General features: G+C 39.1%; 1 protein-coding gene across 4 annotated transcripts in view; it reads left to right on the forward strand.

Annotated features, from left to right (window-relative positions):
* The window catches only part of RAPGEF4 (Rap guanine nucleotide exchange factor 4), a 144530-nt gene extending 125763 nt beyond the window's left edge, over nt 1-18767 (forward strand). For all 4 annotated transcript variants that reach the window (XM_048952744.1, XM_048952745.1, XM_048952747.1 and 1 more), the window contains 6 exons: nt 3215-3305; nt 5471-5521; nt 6135-6222; nt 6582-6646; nt 14458-14512; nt 16021-18767. In XM_048952744.1, coding sequence (XP_048808701.1) covers nt 3215-3305; nt 5471-5521; nt 6135-6222; nt 6582-6646; nt 14458-14512; nt 16021-16148 — 478 coding nt within the window. In that variant the 3' untranslated portion in view covers nt 16149-18767. The remainder of the gene's footprint in view (nt 1-3214; nt 3306-5470; nt 5522-6134; nt 6223-6581; nt 6647-14457; nt 14513-16020) is intronic.
* The last annotated feature ends 1840 nt before the right edge of the window (nt 18768-20607 follow it).

Below are 20607 nucleotides of genomic sequence, written 5' to 3' on the forward strand. Positions count from 1 at the left end.
TGAAATATGGGAAATTGAGATACAATAGTCATTTCCATAAACACTTGAAATCAAGTACCTGAAAAATACAGTTAAATATCTCCTTAATAAGCCGCCCTAGCCAGTGAGTTCCTCAGTGTCATGAGTTTAGCCCTATGCTATTTACAACAGCTTGACAACCTCCTGTTTACTTCCATGTTTCTGGTATCGCTACAATGCTAAAAATAAATAGCTAAAAGTGGCTTGCTCTGCCGAGCCCTCTTTGTCTCCTGGATGCAGAGAAAGCCAAAGCACAAGATCTGCCGAAGCACAGACGGAGCAGGCAGGACTGATTGCAGGGTGGGAAAGGCACTGGGAAGTTCTGCCAGGCTCCTGCCCCCGGCGCGGGGCTGCTGTAGTAACAAGTGCTATAGCACGCCTGAGACAAACACTGCACCCAAGTCTGAGGGGAGAGAAAGCCAAGAAACTGAATCAGCAGCTGGGGGCCTAGGCCTCCAGGCAAGATCTGTAAGGAAGCTTTGCTTGCAAAGACCCTTGAGACCTTTACCCTACCTGGAGCTAAAAGGCTCATTAGAAAAGTGTCTGGTGCAGTTCAGTGCTGCACAATTCATCTTGCATGGCAGGTGGTAACAAGATGCCTTGCATATACCAATTTTCAAAGATAGCAGTTGTTGAGAGCCCTGTTTCAATTCTGTGACAGGGGGCCCAGATACCATTGCAGGAGGCACATTGCTCTACATCTGCCCCCAGCACACCCTGTGCTGTGTATTGCCTGGTGCCAAGCCCTGGCTCCCAGTGCTGTGCACACGTGTTGTCAGTTCCAGAAGCTGTTGTTGCCTTTGCATCTGCTGGGAAAGGATGTGGAGGTTACCAGGTTCATCTTTTCCCTCCAGCCATTGTAGGATCAAACTCTGAAACAATGAGAAGAAGCAAACCATGTTTCCTGCAGATTTCTTCCCACAGTAACTGCATTTGAAAGGCCTTCTAGGAAGTACTTGCACAAACTTTTGTGGATAGCCACAGACACTGTATGCATTTCCTCTTTGCAGATACACCCACAGGCTATTTAGAAACTTTCCTGTGCATCACTACACTCAGACACTTTCACCTAGTTTTTGAAAATTGTTCTTTCCCTACACCTGCATGTATTATAAGCCCAAGGAACCTCTAAGAAATTTTTGAAGGGTATGTGTGTGTGCAGAGACAATAAGATAAATCTGCTCATGTAAGTACTGAGAAATTTTAACCATACTTGTGCTGGAGACAAGAGCATATGTTTGTTTATATACATGTTGACAATTTGTAGTAATGCAAAGTTGTTTCCAATACAGTCATTTCTGGGAGGCTGAGGAACCTCTGCTCCAAACACACCATGGTGCTTGTGGAGAATCCACTTACTGACATTTTGCAGGCAGAACGTATGCACCGCTGCCAGTGGTGCCACACTGCACTGTTTCTCGTTACAGTGTTCCTCTATTTGGAACTAAGCTATTCAGTGTAGAGCCCGCAGAATTTACAGAACATTTGGTACACAGAATCTTAAACCTAGGTTGATTCTAGGGTCTTAGTCAAATGGCACTGCTTAGCAGGATATTTAGCAAACTTTTCCTTTTTAAAAGGAAAGATAAATTCAAATTGTATATTGCAGACAGTTTTGCAGCTGCCTGCATTTGAGCACTACTGATGTGTGCTACTAATTATTTTTATTATGCCAGAATTTATTCTCAGCATCACAAACTGCAGACAGATCTCCTTTTCTGGATTTAGTTGTGCTTCGGGAAGAGCTTATCACCAACAACCTATCTTGGTTGCTTTTCATCCTTATTTCCCCTCAGATCCACTAACAAGGCTCTCCCTAACTTGCTCTAGTCACAATAAGTTGGAGTAGCTTTAGCATTTCAGCTTATCTTCACCAATCTTACTTGGCTGTCCCTAATCTGATGTGGGAGAATTTGTATAAGCAGCTCTGCCAGACTCTGTGAGTGTGCAGCAGTCTCCTACAGGCAGACCATCAGGTGGGGAGAGATTTTTTCATACGCTCAGTGCTCACACCGGGTAGACACAAGCGAGGTCCAGATCTAAAGGACTCACCTCTTCAATATATCAAGTCTGGTGAAACAGAGGGACAGAAAGAGCAGAGCTCATGTGGCATTTATAGAGTCAGACAGTAGCGTATGATGATTATACTAATTTTATGTGGAGCTGAGGATGCCTCAGAGGAGCTAAGAGTGTCAGTAGTTAATTGAAATTCTCAAACCATCTGAGAAATGTAGGTTAAATCTTGTGGAAGCTTTCTTTGAAAACAGCAAAAGAAGCAGAGACTGAGATTCTGAAATCAGATTTTGGGAATTAGTTGTGGAAAACAGCAAGTTATTTGCAGGAACCTTGTAAGATGCAGATTTGTGTGGCTTTATTCTCTGTCTTCCGTCCCCACTGAGTAAATGAGCCATGCAGTGCAGTCACGGTCAAGGAACTGTTTGAGCTTCTCCTGTCAGAGCTTGACTGTGCCGACTCCTGCGTATGGTGTACTGAATCTTCCGTAATTACATAATACATAATTACATAAGTTACGTTTTCCAGCTTTTCTGGCTGGTAACAACAATTCTCCATTGCATTAGGGATAAAGGTTGACCTAGAGCTCCGACTGCCCCGGACCTCATTAATGATGCTGGTAGCAAATGGTAGTTCTTTGCCTGAACCATCCTAAAAAGTTCCACAATATACAAGTACTATTTAGAAGCCATACACAGCAAGAAATCATTGACACACAGGCATCTCTAGACAGCTGGTCTTCTCTTTAAAAAGACACAGTGCCCTTGTAAACTGCAAGGAAGATCTTCTAGGGACAGCCTCCAGCATTCATAGCTGTTTTTGGAAGCTGTCAGCAAGTTCTTCTGCAAATGGGATTCTAAAGCAGTTGCTTCCACTGGTATTTCTGGGGTCTGGGTTGAGCCCAGATCCGATACTGTCCTTCTGGATGGGAAGGAACTTCAAAGACTCCTTTAATGTCTTGCAGATGCTGGCACACAGTGAAGTAGGAGCAGGAGGTTGTTTTAAGAGGGAGAGTAAAGAAGTCTCACAGTGAATTAATGCCATAGCAGAGTAATGGTGCATTGCTGGTCAGAGCTGCAAAGCTCCTGTCAGGTTATTTTGGGTTTCTGGCTTAGCTCCCTTCAGGTTGTCTTGTGTACTTCTGTTCCTACTGATGCTTACAACTTAAAACTTTGTGTTTCAGCTGTAAAGAATACAAAAATCTGAATTCCTTTTTCGCTATTATTATGGGACTGAGTAATGTTGCCGTGAGCCGTCTTTCACTGACATGGGAGGTAAGTCGTAGCTACAGCCCATTTCCAAGAAGTTTGACTGGTATGCCTGCTTTTAGTTAGCAAAAACATGTTACGACTTTATTATAGGAAATACTAGATCTAATAATTCAGGTCCTGAGCAGAAGCCTTTAACTTAGGGTAATGATTTTTACTGATAAGGCAGTATACCTGTAGGTGTGCTCAGTGCTCACAATCAGTTAACAAGTGTGACAGCACCAGCTTTAGTAACTAAATCATCCAACAGGATAAGCAGTGCAGCCTCTTACATCAGCCCATCCCCTCGTTGCCTTAACTAGCCATTTGTTGAGTTCACTCACATGTTGTTCTCTAAAATCCATCCTCTATTTGCACATATTATTTTCTGATCCCTATATGGACTCTGCTACCGTAATAACATATGGATTCTGTTTTTCTCTCTGGTATGTCCCCTTGATTACTGTCAATTTGATCTGCACTCTCAGAGCTTCCACTTGTTTCTGTGGCTTTGTTCTTTTCTTTGTGAGCATCTAGAAAGGGCAGCATCCAGCAGGATGAGACAGTAAGCATGTGTAACCACTAGGAACATTCTGGTTGTCAGAAGCAGTGCAGATTTGAATGTGTATGTACTTCCTTCATTAGAAATGGAAATAGTTGGCACGATGCAACTGAGACCAGAATTTAAACACCTAAAAAAGGAATTTAGACTAACATGTCTGAGAAAGCACCAGCTCAATCTGCAGTAGTACATGTTGAAAGTAGTATATGGAATCAGTGCTGAAATCAAAGATTTGCAGATTAGTTCCAAAAAATAATGAACTTTCATTTGTGGGTAGAGAGAGGGGTAGTTGGGAGAGCCAAGGCAGTAGAGACACTGTATGAAGACAGAAGAGGTACCTGGAGTTACCTCAGCAGTATGAAACGGATGCAGGTTCTGAGCTGTGGGGGACACACGTTGTCTGTTAGCATTAGTGAACCTGAGCTCAGGAAACGTTATCACACTGGTTGTGTAGGGCAGTCAGTCAGTTTGCCAGGAGAATCTCTGCAGCTTGATGTTTAAACCTTACATGTGTACAGATTATGCTAAAAACCAAATGTATAAAGACCTGATTTTTGCTGTATTGTCATGCATTTACATTAGTTGCACGCACAAATTAGATATTTGCAGGTGCAAATGTCCAATTATACCACTTATTTCACAAATACCTAATCTGCATGCATATGCAAACGAGGCAGACAGTTGTTCACACACATCATTAAAAATTAGGCCCTTGCTGTGGCACACTGTAAATATCTTGCTAGGGCACGCACTCCAAATGTAGAAAGTACTAAAAAAAATCATCTCTGCACCATAAAGTCTCATAATCTTTAAATGTTGCTCGCTGCCAATATTAGTTTATCAAAACGAGAAAGCTGACATTGTCTGAGTGTGCATTAAAAGTCACTCTGATTTCTGAATAATTTATAACACATCTTATTGTCTTTATAGAAAAATATCATTTAATGTGTCTATTACTAGCATAGTATACTATATATGTAATATAATAGTATGAGAGGGAAAAATATTTACTAACAGCCATTTCATCCTATTTGCTGTGCAACCAACTGGCCACATTTATTAGTGTTGGTACTGTGAGCTAAAATCTATTCATTAACTTATAGTCTAGAAAGCACTAGAGGCTGCTGGGCACATCAAGAATGCTGATGTATTGTCATGACCAGAAAACCTTCTGGAAATGCCTAGGGATGGACTTGAATGTTGTGAGGGCAGTTCCTTGTAGGTATGAATGATGAAGCTGAGCCACCCCTTCACAAGCTGTGTTTAATTTATATTTTGAGATAGACTATAGTGGGGAACGTCCTGAAGCCACTCACTAAACTTCCACTTCCATTCTGAATTCAGTGATGGCAATGTAAACCAAACAAAAATCTGAATCTAAACATCCCATAGGAGTACATTCAAGTTGGGATTTAGATCAGGATGCAGGTTTCATGGCTGGTCCCGTCTCTATTTATAAGCCGGTTGCTAGGAGACATGTTGTATTTTAGATTAGCACATTGTTAGAAATATCTGGCAAAAAGAGCACTTTCCTGACTTAGGGCGTTGTAGAAGGAACTAGCATTTACAGTAAAATTACTGTACTAATTGGATTTAATTAAGGTTTGCTATTTTTGTTTTTCATTAACAGAAACTTCCAAGCAAGTTCAAGAAGATCTATGCAGAATTTGAAAGCTTAATGGTGAATAGCAATAGATCCCTTATTCTGTGCACAATCTGAGCTAATTCAGTTTCTGAGTAACTGATTTGAATTCCTTGATTCAGAACATTTTATATGCCCTTGTTTGACTTTAAGAAGTTTATAATCCCATTTTAGAGCTGCTAAAACAAGTATGTATGACTAATAAATTATACTCTTAGGAACCTACTCTGAGAGAACGTATGTATCACTCAAAGTTAAACTGAGAAACTCTGAAAAGCTTTATTGCATGTTTTCCGATAGCACATGTGGGAAATTATATTTTACAACCTGGATTTTTCCAGGCAATGCATTTAATGTTACAGCATATGCAATACTGGCTCTGCAGCTGCAATGGAGGAGGTAAAATCTTCGGTCCTTTTATAAACAATTTTTTCATAATCACCTCTTCCCTTGCTATTTGGCATGAAAAATGTTTGTGTTCAGCATGTAAATGGAATGGGAAAATGATAAAAGGCTTAGCTTGCAGATGCACTTTTAAAGCCGCACGAGAAAATAGCGATTTTAATAAATGCCATGGCATCTAAATGAATGCATACAGTGTCTTAATACATGTAATAATACATATTACTAATTATTTTATTTTTTTCTTAAGGATCCATCAAGAAACCATAGGGCCTACAGACTGACAGTAGCTAAATTGGATCCTCCAATAATTCCTTTCATGCCTCTACTTATAAAAGGTAAGCTTGTATGCTACCAGAACTATTAACTTGAAAGCTATTTGTCAAATATTTGAAGAGTCAGAGTAAAAAGCAGCAAGAAAAAGCAAAAATCAATCTCAGTGTGGGGTATGATCTTTTTCCGTTACAAAAAGTGTGACACAGAGTCAGGAAAAAATGCTTTGGTGCATCTGAATATTATACCTCAATTTTACTAGCCTCAGAAATGCTGTAAATGAAAGCCTAAATGTTTTACTTTTATAGCTGCTTTGATTGTTGTAAGAAATAGATAAAACGTTCTGTTGTTTTGTTTCTGTTCCATTGTTTCTGTATGCCATGATTCAGTTATGGGCTTTAATGTGTCTTTTATTCCCATACAGACATGACGTTTACTCATGAGGGAAATAAGACACTCACCGACAATCTAGTAAACTTCGAAAAGATGGTATGTATTACATTCTTGAAATGATGGTTGTGGGATGAAAATTAAAAAAAAAAAAAAAAAAAGAAAAGAAAAAGCCTTCTTATTCTCCTCTTCAAGAGCGAATTTTGCAGCAATGACTTCTAGAGCCAGAGGAAGGGAAGGCAGCTCCTAGAGCTGGCAACAATAGTGCATTGTGCACAGAGCCTGTGCCCTCTGTATTTCTGGAAAACCTCATGGAGGTAGAAAAGAAACTGCCCACTGAGCCGTGCACAGCCAGAATGTTTCCTAGGAGAGGCAGCAGCAGTGACGGGAAGCAGAGCTGTTAGAGGCGGCTTTTAACAGCCAGTTTGAGACCATGCTGTGATTTAACTGCTGTTCCTTCAAACAAGACTGAACTGCCTCGGGCTGGGGCAGTTCTGCATTGCTCCTCCGAGAGTGAAAGGAGCTTTAATACAGAACATGTACATCTTATTTCTACTTTAACAAGTGGAAAGAGTTTTCTATGACTTGTTTGCTTTCCTTTTGGAAAGAGATCAGTGACAATAGGTTTGATTTTTTTTTTTAATTTATTTTAAATTCTGCACCCAAGCTCTCATCATTTCAAACACTGTCAAAAACTGCAGGCACGCATAGGAGAGATCTTGACTGAAACTCAAGTTTTTCAGTAGTGAGAAGAAATTTTCTTGGCTACTAAGGCCACATTCTCAATTAATGTGATTAATGGCACATAGATCTGAGTCCCAGGGTTAGCCATGCTCAACTATGAGCAACCAAACCTTGCAAAACCAAACCTTGACTTTCTCTGTCTGCAGTTAAACTACATTCAGCAGTGCTAGACTGTATCTATCTACTGTGGCACCTGTGTCTACTTGTTCTAAGTACTACAGCAACCACATCCACTGCACTCCAGAGGAGCGTTGTGAGCTGTGATCTTTTTCCAAATGGAAAAAAAAAATGAGAACTTTAAGCTCTTTAGAAAGCTTCATAGAAAAGTGATTATCAATGAGTCCTAGGGTGGAAATGCCATTCTACTTAGCTGAGACTCTCATGTGTGTAAATGGTTGTACTAATGCCTGTGTAAGGGCCTGACCTCACTTTTCAGTAATGAAATATGTAATTGCATATGCAGACGCTGTTAACAATTCCTTCCTAAGGCCCTGAGCTTTTCTGCCTGGGGCAAATGACTTTTTCCTAGACTGCCTGTACTTATTAGACAGATAAATATAAATAAGTGTAGATGAGAAGTATTTGTGGTAATACAAAGGGATCTCAGACTTGACTGGAGCCCCACCAAAAGATGGGGATGGTAACGGTATTGTTAGAACCATCTAAATCACTGGTTCTCTACCTTGCTTGGCCTACTTACATGTCCCAGGGCCAAGAGTGAAACTTAAACTTAAACTGACCTATATGTAGGCTGCTGCAGATCTGCCCTTCTCACTCATATCTGCACATACCTTTATCTTCAAAGTAGAACAAGAAACAAATCAGAACGTGGTTTTACTAGTAGCACCCAAAAGTTTGAAACAAAATTTTATACTGAATGAATATAGTATTACCTGTTTTGATCAGTAATCTGAGCTTCAACTATTTCACTTAGGAGAGGAAACTGAAGTTCAGTTGTTTTATTTTTGATGCCGTTTATTTTTCAAAGAATTAAAATATCTCATGCTCCTCCACACATGAGGGCAAGGAATGTTCTCCTTGCTCAGACCTCTAAGCCTTTCTTTAGTTAGTACTGTACCTAAAGGCTCTTTCTTCTTTTTCTCCAGGCCTTACTACAGGTGTATATTGTGCTTTTTTACTGCTCTCTACTGGCTATTCTGCCTGTGTCTATTGCTTCTCTCAACACTTAGCTCTTCAAAACAGCATGTATTTGGATTGCACTAACATAACTCATTCAAATCCTAATGTGAGCCTGGCAGTTTTTAGATTTTTGCCTGTGCCATCAGGTCAAGCAAAAAAAAAACCTACTGTTAAAACTCAGTCACTACCACCTACTTATGTTAAGCTTACAACAATCATATCCACAAATAATTGCCAGCTATTAACTAGTGAAGACAAGACAAGACCATTCAGTCAGATAACTCGTAAATAAAGATACTCTTTATCAAGTATAAAATCAAAGTAGTTCTGTGATGTTATTCTACTCTTTTCAGGAGAAAAGTAGAAACCAGATTTCATCACAGGAATTATGACCTGCTATTTGTCATTTCTGCATGTTTGTTCTAGCGCACGCTATTCTGCTCCAAATGGAGGTATCCCTAAATATTGCTAGGAACCATTCTATTACTGATCTGTCTAAAACATCTTCATTCTTTGCAAAATGATTTCCCTTGAACTTAACTTTGACGCTTGCTTAAATTTATGAATAAAAATGTCCAGGTAGTTCCCACTGGTGGTGCCATTTTCTGCTGTAGGAGATTGGTCTCTCCATTTCTTGTGTAAGCAGTGATGAAACTGAGAACAGCAGCTGGCATTGTATCTGCATTCTCACCACAGAGCTCTGATCCCGACAGCTGATGTGCTGCTGACAACTTTATTCCTGTAACTGGCAGCCAAAAGCAGAAGTTTGATCTGGTGGCAACCTTCAGCTGAAACTGAAGCTTCCTTTAAATCTTATATGTTTCCTGATGTTCCTGCTGTTGTTTATATTAAACGATGCATCTTGAAACATACAGGAGCTGTCAGGCAGTGTCTGAGCCAGGAATTCCGTCAGTGCCAGAAATTGTGAGGCCTGATTTCCTCAGAGTTTTTGCACCATGGCTGCCTGAGCTCTGCTCGGGGCTTTCCTCGTGGCTGGGGCTTGTGTGCTTTCTTCATGGCTGCGGAATTCTGCACGAATAGGCTTTTGTCATAACATAGGAACTTACAGCCTTTTCCCTAAAGGGGACAGAAGAGGCCCTTTATGTGATCCTTCTCCATAGCTCTGTGTTTTCACAGAAATTGGTAGGAACTTCCTTATGATTGAAACTTTGGGCTTTTTCTCAAATTTGACAAAATTACTCAGAGGAAGAGGGGAAAACAGATTGATGTTAAACACATAAGCCTAATTTGTTTGCTTATTTTTAGAAAGTCAGATTAGAAGGGAAAGGAACTAAGTCCAATTTTTCCTGCTGCAGTTCTCTGTGAATCAGTCTTTTCAGAGGTGCAGTGGCAAAACTGTGGTATTGGCAATGTTGAGGGGACGTTGCTCCACAGAGCATCACCAACTTTTACCTGCTGCTATCTTTGTGACTCCCTGCTCCTTCTTCCCCTTGCCCATCTCCTGATCCCCATGGAAATCTCTTAGCTAGGAGTGGCTGTGATGAACAGGAGATAGGGAAGGTAAACCAGGGAAGAGAAAGCAATGTGTGATAGAGCCATAGTTATGTGCAAGCAGGGAAGTTTGTAAGCTGATCCAGGTAATCTGTACGTGATGTGGGCAAGCAATATTTAATGCCTCAGAAATATGAACACTTTTTGTATTTGCTATGCTTTTTGCCATGTCACTTTGTTTCATGAAGGAGGCAGGAATATGGAAGAAATGAGAATTTGCCCTTAAAATCCAGCCTGAAACTGGCTTTTGTAAGTAAGTAGACAGAATAAATTTCTGCTATTAGTAGTATAAGTGTTTTGTAAAAGATTTGTCTTCAGTACCAAAAAAGACATTGTTTTAGAGCAATACTGAATTTCTTCTACCTATCTCACTGTAAAAAGCTGATATAGACAAGTGTTGCTTAGATGTGCCTTCCACATTCTCTTTGACCTTGTGTGGTAAAAACTACCTGCATCTTTTCCCCACTTAGTAATAAGTGATGCTTTATAAGGCACATATCTGTACAAACTGAAAGATCTGTTGTCATAGAGGACTGAGGAATGAATAGGCTTGTAAAATTTTCTGAATGCTGCAGTTGTAGTTTGGCAGGTTGAAGGTATTTTGAGATCTGTAAGCAGGTGAAAGTATGATAAAAGATATTCATAGATAGCAAACAGTTTATGATCTGGAATACACATTTGTCTTTTAGTTCCATTAATGACCCTCTTTTCACATGAAGAAGAACCCCCCAAAAAGCTGCCAGATGTTTTAGTTCCTACAAACTGTATAGTATCAATAAAAGTGGGACAACTTGCAACCTGTAAGGCACTAATATGGACGTAGTAATATATCTGTGATTCTCCTTAGAGACAGGCAATGCTTCATACAATTTTTCTTTATCTTCTTGACTGCACAATTTTGTCCCCATCTTGGTTGTACAGTCCTGCTCTCTAACTGCCACTAGTGAATTTTGTATTCATAGAGAGAAGGAAGATGCAGTTATTTAGGAACTTTACTGATGTCATTTTTCAAATCATCAGACAGCCTGAACTTTCCCTGGCACAATCTCCATGAAGCATGACTGCACAGCATCTCAGAAATGGCACCTGTAGAGGGAGCAGAAGTCACAAAAGTGCTCTGAAACCGCTGACCTGCCGTGACAGCTCAAGGCAGTGCCATGATGCTGGTCACTGATTCTTCTTTTTGTCAAACTTCTTCACCCTTCAGGTGTGAAATGAGGATTAGAGAATCCGTGCATATTGGTTTTCAGGTTTTGTGGAGATGAACAAAAGAGAATTCTCACTCTGATCCTTATGCAAAAAAGGGCAAACATTCTTTCATTTTTGGAACATAAAGATTATGCAAAAAGTGTGTGACTAAAGCCCTTACTAGTTTTCTATGGCATGTATGAATATGTATAACATTTTAAAACCTTGGTTTGGAATGGATTAGAAGATAATGTGCTGGCCTGCTGCCACTATTCCAGATTGCATAAAACTTGAAAGGGTATTGTTGTGTATATATAGCATGCTGGTAGTTGCAGTTGCTTGTTATATTATGCAGTTGATTCATTTCAGAAAGATACATATTTCGTCTTGTATGGCTTTCTGATAACGGTCTTTCTTAGCACAGTGAGTAAACAGAGGTTTATTTTTGCAGCCATTGACTAGAGGTAATCCTCTGAAGAGGAAAAAAAAAAAAAAAAAAAAGGAGCTGGCAATTAAACTTCTGTTTGACCATTTACTCTGTATGTTTCCAGTTTCCTTGCCTCAAAAGAAGAGAATCCAATTTATCTGCATGACTCAGAAAGGAAAATTCACTTCATGTGCTGATTTTCTGTCCAATTCACACCTTCCAAAGAGGAGAGTTTGGGTTTATATTAGATAGTGAAACAGCTCTTGAAAAAAGCAATGTGAAAGGAGATCTTGAAGGATGTACAATACTCCAGAATCTCCCTGTTTGGCTACAGTGTTCTTTTCTGGCCAGAGTTCCTCTGCTTTTTTCTGCAATAACACCCACTTCTTTACTCCTTTGTGTTTTGTCATTGCCAGGATATTTCTGAATGCACAGATCAAATAAGATTATCACCAGGAACAAGCAAACTAACTCCTTAAAATTAAAACTTTCAGCCAACTGAAGGAGACGAGGCGCTTCAGCCCTTAACCAGAAGTCAGAGGAGTTCATTGTTATTTCTGTTTTCCTTGCCAGTAACTATTATGAATGTTTCTCACATAAAGGAAACAAAGAGTAAAATTATTTCACAGAACAGTCTTTTTGATAAGTGTAAGTTTTCAACGAAGAAACTTAATGCTAAACTAATAAAAACCTGAGCATACAGCCTAGCTTCAAAGCCCATTATTAATTGAGGCTTCTAAACTTAAAACTTTACCAATATTAACAATTAGGGTATATATATTGACAATCCAACTAGAAAGCACATCAAGCAACACCAGAAATCTTCATGAGAATGAACTGTACTTAGGAAAGCTCCTCCTTTGAGTTAGACACTCTTGACACTTTATCAAGTTGACAGGTCCAATCCAACTTCATGATCTTTCCTTTAAGCAGTTATTTTGGAGAAGAGCTTCTTGAAATAATACATTTGTCAGAGACAAACATGAAAGCACAGAGTTATGAAACATTCCTGTTTTCATGTTCATGTTGTTTTGATTTTTTTTGATTGGGTTAGACTTGAAGAACCAACACGGTAATGCGCAGTGGTTCTGTCTCAATCCACTGTTATAATGGGTGCTTATCCTTGAGTATTTAAGAGGTTCCATCAAAGTCAATGGGGCTTATTCATATGCTTAATGCTAAGCACATGTGAGAATGTTTGCAAGATAAGTGCCTTAGAAAATCTGTTTAGTAATAATGGCTTGAAGAATTATGAAAACCAGCATACTATGAAAGTGACTCTTACTTGAAATCTACCTGTTTTCCACACGTAAATCCATATGACTTTAGAAGCAAAGTAAGCAGACTCATCCAAATTCCCATGATCTTTTGTAAATTTGTGTTACAAAGTATTTTTTCCATCAGCTTCTGAGTGATGGCATTTCATCTGATTACAGAATGTGCAGTCTACAAAAACGTAATATGTATCACTAAGCATTTCCACCAGCCATAACATTTTGGATCTTGACAATGCAATAAAATGTCAAAAATTATTCATCTGGTGTGTGTGGAAGGAATGTTTTACATTAGTGCTTCCCATTCTTGGAATAATACTGATATTTATTTATCCTCTTTCACTTAAGATTATATTTGTGTATGAATTTTGAGGAACATACAGGTTAACTGTTTGCTAGTAACAAATATATCATTTTGTTGCATAAGAACTTGTGAATCTCACGCAAAATTTCTAGTAGGTATGAAGCAGCCTTGTGAAAGTGTGCTATGCTAAAATACTAAACTTTGTTGTGATTACTGGATGATAAAATGTTTGCTAGAGCAAACATTAGGCTCTGGTTAACTTTTCCCTGTTCTGCTAAACTTTATTTAAGCAAAAGAAACTGAAATAACGGTTCAAAAAATCAGTGATTGAATAAAACTTTCTTGCGAAGGGAATTCAGTGCTGAAGTTTCAATTTATTTAATATTGTGAAGAATAATTCTAGCCAGCACTGGTGGATAGTGCTGTTAATTACAAAAGTCAGTTAAAATCTTGCAGTCCAGAATTAAAGCTGGAATGTTTTGCTTCATGACTTAGCATCATTTCTTCTTAAAAACTTTTGCAAAATAGCATCTGATTTATCAGAGCAAAATATATTGAACAACAGTTTCTTACTTGAGTGAAGTGATGCATACTGAAGAGCAAGCACAGCCAAAGAGAACTGAAGTGAGTTCTGCTTTTTTGTGAATTGCCAGTAGGAGTATCCATCAAAAATGAATCTGCTTCTCATTTGGATCAGATACACTTGTGCAAGATAACACTAACATGTTTGTTTGATAAAACCTGCCCAGGACCACAATACTAACAGTGTCCATTCCCACCTATGAGTTCGGCATGCTTGAGAATTGGTGAAAATAGCTCTCATCTAATCATTTTTACTGTCATTTCCAAGGAGGGCTCCATTTCAAACTCAAACAGATATGAAACACGAAAGCTGCTTAGCTGCTGACTCTGTTCTGGAAATGTCTTTGCTGTTAGGAGCTGATGGTCTGAAAATGAAAAGTACACATACTCCAAGCCACTGCACATGATATTTCTTTTGCTTTTTAGCATGGAAAGATGGTATCAAGTAAATGCTTATTGACGGAGATGATTTTCATCCTTAGTTAAAACATTTTGCAGCATCCAAGTAAGGGAAGGGGCTTTCTGAGTGCATGTAAATTACACTCATGCTCATTTAAAGCCTGTGTAAATGCAAATCAGACCCTGCGTATGAGAATATCAACCTTAAAATTATATTTTCATTCACAAGACTTCTTTTATTGGCATATATCTTCACGCACAGGCACAATTAGGTGCTTCGTTTAAATGATGATGAAATACAGTGCTTGTTTCCTGATTGCATCCCATCTTTTCTTTCCAGCGCATGATTGCCAACACTGTCAGGACGGTGAAGTTCTGCCGAAGTCAATCTTTCAGTAAGTGTGTTACAACATCTGCACAGTCAGCATGACCATCAGTAGCTACAGTAATTACAATCTGTGTGTAAGAGAATTGAAAAAGCCTGGTTTCCAAGGAATCTTCCCTGTTTGGATTCTCTAATGTTTCTCAGGGTGAACTATCCTTGTGAAAGTTTTAGTAAGCTCATTCTCCTCTATCTCTTTTCAAAGGATGCAAAGGAGGTAAGTTTCTGTGAGGTCTCTGCACAGCCCTCAAATTAGAACAGGTTTAACTTAGCCACTGGGCTCAGAAGCAGTTGAAGTGAGGTCAGCAGACAGAAACACACAGATAGATGCAAGACGCTTGCTTGCATAAACCCTGCTTCTGTAGGAAACCAGGCCAGAAAGATGACTTTATGTGTGACATAACTGCCTAAGGTGATGAATTTAAAACTTGTTTGTCAGTATAATTATCTGAACCTATGTGGGGCCAGGTGAGATGATGGCGCTGTGTGATAGCCAGGCTTGCTCTGCTGGCCTTGTCCCAGCTTGGACTCACTGGCACTGCATTTCTCAGTGCTTCACTTGCTTTGCCTCACAGCAGCCCTTCTCTTTCTCAACAGAACAGATAGTCTAAAAATATATATTTTTATTCTTTCTATCTGCATCAAGGCATGACTCTTGACTGTCAAGGGAGCTTTTTTTCCAGCCCAAGTCTTTTTCTGGCCATATGTCTTTTAATTTCCATATACTATGGAAATTCCACTATGAGACCTCCATATATGAGTTATTGAGAAATTGAAATGGATTTTCACTATACTTGATATAACAAAATGTCAATAGTTAGATGTACTGTATCTAAGTCCTTTGCTTGGCGTGTATTTGTATAGCGGATGCGTCAGTATCTTTCTATTGGAGAAGTTTGTGAAGTTACCTACCGCACATTTCATTAAATTGTAAGCTGTCCACTGTGAGGCTGAAGATACTCAAATTGGGAGTTAGTGGTATTTCATAATTGTTGTAGGAGTACTTACAATGCAGTTATACTAAATACTGTAAATAGGTGGTAAACTTTGAGTCTTGAATGGGACAGCTGTGAAGCACTGTGTTACACAGTATTACAGAGATTTAATACTGAGATAGAAATGGGAATTTTTCATGAAAGGAGGCTTAAATCTATTATATATTTTTGAACCAGTGTGATCGCTGCTGGTTCAAAAGCAAATAAGAAGCTTTAAATCATGCTAGTTAGTTATTGAATTTATAGTTATTGACAGGTAAGGCGATGTATAAAACCGTAACCAAAGCCATCAATTCCAGTAAATGTAGCTACAGATATCTGGGAGGAAAAGTTAATTTGTAGGGGCAGTAACCAGAAAGACTATCAGATATGAAGGAAAGGTTTCAAAGAGAGAGATTTCTAAATATTTTCTTTTTAACTCACCAGGATCTGGTGCTTCCTGTGACAGCTTGTAATGAGTTATGCATTCTGTTCAGGCATTTGTTCATTTAAGTGTATCAATCCTACATCATTTCTCTTTCACTAGATCCTGACGCAGCCCTAGCTAATAAGAACCATCAGGATGTTCGGAGCTATGTGAGGCAATTAAATGTGATTGACAACCAGAGAACTTTATCACAGATGTCTCACCGACTGGAGCCGCGTCGGGCATAAACATTTGAGGCAATGATGAGAAATGATCTTTTATCCTGTCAAGGTCACTTGTTAAGAACTTCACTTTCTCTGCGACTGCACTGCCACTACAAAAATAAGCAAAAACGTATTGTAAGGTCTTAGGCAACGCACAATGTACTGCCTGTCAGAGAACTTCGGCTGAGAAAGAATTTATGCACTGTAGCTCTAAGGGTGGCCATGTTGTGTACTATTAACTCACTTTAAAGTGCAGTAAATGATTTTTGTATGAATTTTAAAAAAGGGGAAGAAGAAAAATAGTTTAAAATGCACAAAAAAATAAGGCTCCTAACACTTCTAAGGGAGCTAGTGTTTTTCTCTCTAACGAAAAATATATGTTTTATAATTTCTTGCCTAGGTCAGGAAAGAACTGACAGTTTTGCTTCCCCAGCTGCTGTTGATCTCAATACAAGATGTATGTAAGCATCTGATGAAAGAGCAGAGGTTTGGGAGAATTGTCCAAGGTATAATTCCATTCAGGGAATACTTAAAAATTTCCCTTTGAAATACAGCAGATACTAAAAAAAAATTCTAATGTTATTCACACTGCCTATTACTTCAAGCAGTGTGGCCACTTCAGAAAACTGACAGGACTGAAAATATTTTGAACGATAACTAGATTAATCTGTGTTTACATTTTATTTCTTTTTTTAAACTATCAGGTTTTTACAAAATTCCACTATGAATTAGTAAGGCTGTCAAAATCATCAATAGCATAAAGGTAGCAAAAGACTGGTTCAAAATGAGCACAATATGCACAAACAGATTTCATGAGAATAGTTTCCTGGACATCAGAACCTTCAGCTATGATTAATACTGGCTGGCTAACATGTATTTTCTGGTCTTAAGCATTTACAAATATCTAAATTTTCATCCAATTGTTTTGCACTTTCAACAGACTGTAAATAAATATTAATTCATTATGTTCTAGAATATTTATTTATGTAGTAGCCATTGTGCAAAAATAATTGTTTTATTTATTTTGTTTAGCATGTTCTCAAGTGCAGCTTTTGTCTTTATACTTTGTGTGCATCTCATGTGTAGGAATTGTGTGATGTGTTTTCTGTAAATAACACTCAGTACCTTATTAAACGTCATTGCCGGAAAGGTTTGGTCACTGGCCTTATTTGCACATTCAGCTTTGTTCCTGCGTAAGTCCTGGTGCTGCTTCTTGGCAGTTACAGTAAATTCACTTGTATCTTGCTGGGCCTTGAGACTACACGTAGCCCACATCTACACTGGTGGAGATGGCCACCATAAACCCAGTGCGATGCACCCCTGCCATGGCAGAGCTGTAGCACTGCAGTTCAACTCCAGCTCATTTAGGCTAAGAAGGGCCCTGACACTCCCACATAAAGACAGAAACCATTTAAGTGGAAAGGTTTAAATGAAGAAATGATGAATTCTTAATTTTATTTAACTCAGAAGGTTGTCATCCTCACTCACAAATGTGAACACTCCAACCTACTGACCTCAGACAAGATTGTACCTCAAGTAAGACCTTGGCTGATGTGGCACCTGGGAGGCCCCTGGCTCCTGCCCTCCAGAGGACCCAGAACCACAGAGTGATCTGGTCAGGCCCCTTTCCCACCAGGATCTGTAGTGATCATCTGAACGCTCCTGGGATGGCTGTCCTACTGCTGAGCAAGCACATGTGGGGCCTGGCAGATGCCAAGGAAATGATAATGTTTACATGGCCAAAGTCTTTCCTATTGCATTCGCACAGGCTCTGCTCAGGGAAGTTGAATGTCATAAAATCAATTAAGCCCGATATTAGAAGCTGCAGGTATTTTCTCATAATTAAGTTTCAGAGATTGATACAGACTACCTCTCAGATGTAGAGTATGCTTTTCTTGGAGTTGACCAGGATGCTGTACTGTCAGTGTACACATAAAGATTATATTTTTTAATCTCTAAACAATAATTTCAACCTTTTAGTTAAAACAAAGTCTGCAAAAGCTGAGGATCACCAGGGAAATACTGACATGCCAGGCTGCTAGCTGTTCTGTACCTGCATTCTGCAAAGGAAAGAATTACACGGTTAAGAAATATTCTGCAGCATGATGACATAATTTATTTTAACTTTGCTGTCTGACTAGAAGTTCAAGATGATTCAGAGGAAAACCAGCTAAAACCATAGAGACAAGTTTCTGTCTTGTTATTTCAAGTGATAAATATTTCTTATTTTCCTTTGTACTGCTCTATAAGTATACTTTGTATAGCTTTTTCAGATGCAGAATCTTCCCAGAAGCAAAGCATGCATTAGAGTAAACTTCAGGACAGAATTAATTCATAAGATGTTTTTATCTTTACAATCAATACGTAACATTTCTGAGTTCATGATTTTATTTGTTCCAGATTTATTCCTATTGTTTGGACTTTCATTTATTACCGTGTTAACTGGTCTATAAAGCTGCCAAGTTTGAACTTGGCTCAGCACAAAGGCTGATTCTTCATCCATTTAATGTGTTTTTATCCCCTTTATTTATTCTTTTATTCCTTAGAACCTCTAACTGCCTTGCTTATTTGTTGCCAAACAGTCTCTATCACATAGATACATCCCAGTGATTCAGAGATTTTATGGCACCTCTGTATCAACAAATAAATGCAGTTTACCTATCTCAATGAAACTGGTGTCTGGCATTTTTAAATTTTCCAATAAGAGGTACTGTATAAATAACAGCATAACAACATAAATATCTGTGCATCTAACTCATTCGAGTGGCTCAGATAGTTGCTATGGCACTGATCGCAGCCTGCATACCTAGAGATTAAATGAATTAAGCTACCTTCTGGCTCTAGGATCTGTATGGGGCTCCTCTCATTCCTGTTGTTGACTTTACAACTGGAAAGCAGCTGCTGATCCATTGCTTTTGCTGCCTGAAGCCTCAGTGTCACAATAGCACAAAGAATGAACAGGAACTCCAGAAACATTGAAATATTAATGCCCCTATCACCTTCACCCTGCGCCTGCAGCCACGAGTCACAACTCCCTGTGTGGGAGAACTCTGCTGGGTCCATGCTGGGTGAGTTGCAGCATGCTGCTTGGCCTGATTTTGGCATGTACCAACTCACAGAGCATGGGAGTGCCCAGGCATGATCTGGTGGGGCATTCTCATTGAAAATGGGGAGACATTTGGCCTGTCTGCATTTTCCCCTTGCAGCCCTTAAGGGACCTGGAGGTTTCACACCCCATCCCATACTGCTTGAGAAGGTACTCATGTCAGCACTTCAGACTGTACAAATGTAAACCTGTTCAAAACAAGGACTACACCTTAGGGTCTTGGGGACCCAAGAGGACTTAAAGCCAGCTCATGGCCCAGAGCTCCTGTCCCTGTTTTCTTCTGGCAAAGTCACAGCAGCGCTTTTGAGATGAGAGGCGATCTGAGGCAGCATCCATGATCTTTTTTCGGGGGACAAGTGAGGTTCCAGATTCCAGAGTCTGTACAGTAACACCTTGGGCATTTTGGAAAACATCTAACAGAATCCCACAACTGATACAGGTTTTGGCAGTAAGTATGGAGCATCAACATCTCTACTAAGGGCTACAGATTCAAAAGAGTTACAAGATTGTGCTCTCCCCTCCACAGCACATTCTCCTGTTGTAGCTTTGTTAGGATTTATTGTTTTTCTCCATGCTTACCTCTGGTGCTGGTCAGCACTATATAGAGCCATGGAACAAAAGCTAAATCCAGGGAGACTGAGCCCAGAGTACCAGAAGGCTATTGCAGTTTGGTAAAGGCAGGATCCAGACACTTTGTTTTAACCTGATCAACTGTAAAGACAAGTTACTGCCAGACAAAAGAGTTCAGATGTGTTTGCAGGACTCTTAGAGGATTTTGCATTTTTTCCTCCTAAGGAAAGTGCTGTGAAGGTGCATGGCCTCAGCAGACAGAATACAAAGACACAGACAAAAAAAAATCCCTCTTTTCAAATACGCGGTGGCAAAACAATCTTTTAGGTATGAGAAGTTTAAATATAATTTAAAAATCTTACAAAATAAGTCAGAAAGAAATCAAAAGGTTTAAGCTGCAGGGATTCCAAAAGAGATAATGAATATTGCTTTAAAAAAAAAAAAAAAAAAAAAAAAAAACCCAACCAAAATGTAACGGCAGAAAATTATAAGTCTAAATTGTTAACGTAGCTTCTTAGTAAGGTCAACTGCATAATATACAGCACCTTAACCTTTTCCAGCAATTTTTAAACACCATGCAGCTTAAATAGACTACTTCTGAATTCAGCAGTATTTCTTCTGGGAGCTCTGAATGCAAATCAAGAGGTAATAGTGGAAGAAAATTAAAAGATGTGCTATTCCCATTTCATTTTTTGTACTGATAATAAGGAAAGCAGCATAGAGAGTGATACAGCAAAGTGAAGCTCTAACTTGAATAGCCTTTCTTTCACTGTTAATCTGAAATGCATTACACTGTACCTTTTCAAA

Source organism: Lagopus muta, chromosome 8 (genome assembly GCF_023343835.1).
Source record: "Lagopus muta isolate bLagMut1 chromosome 8, bLagMut1 primary, whole genome shotgun sequence".
Classification (NCBI taxonomy): Eukaryota; Metazoa; Chordata; class Aves; order Galliformes; family Phasianidae; genus Lagopus; species Lagopus muta.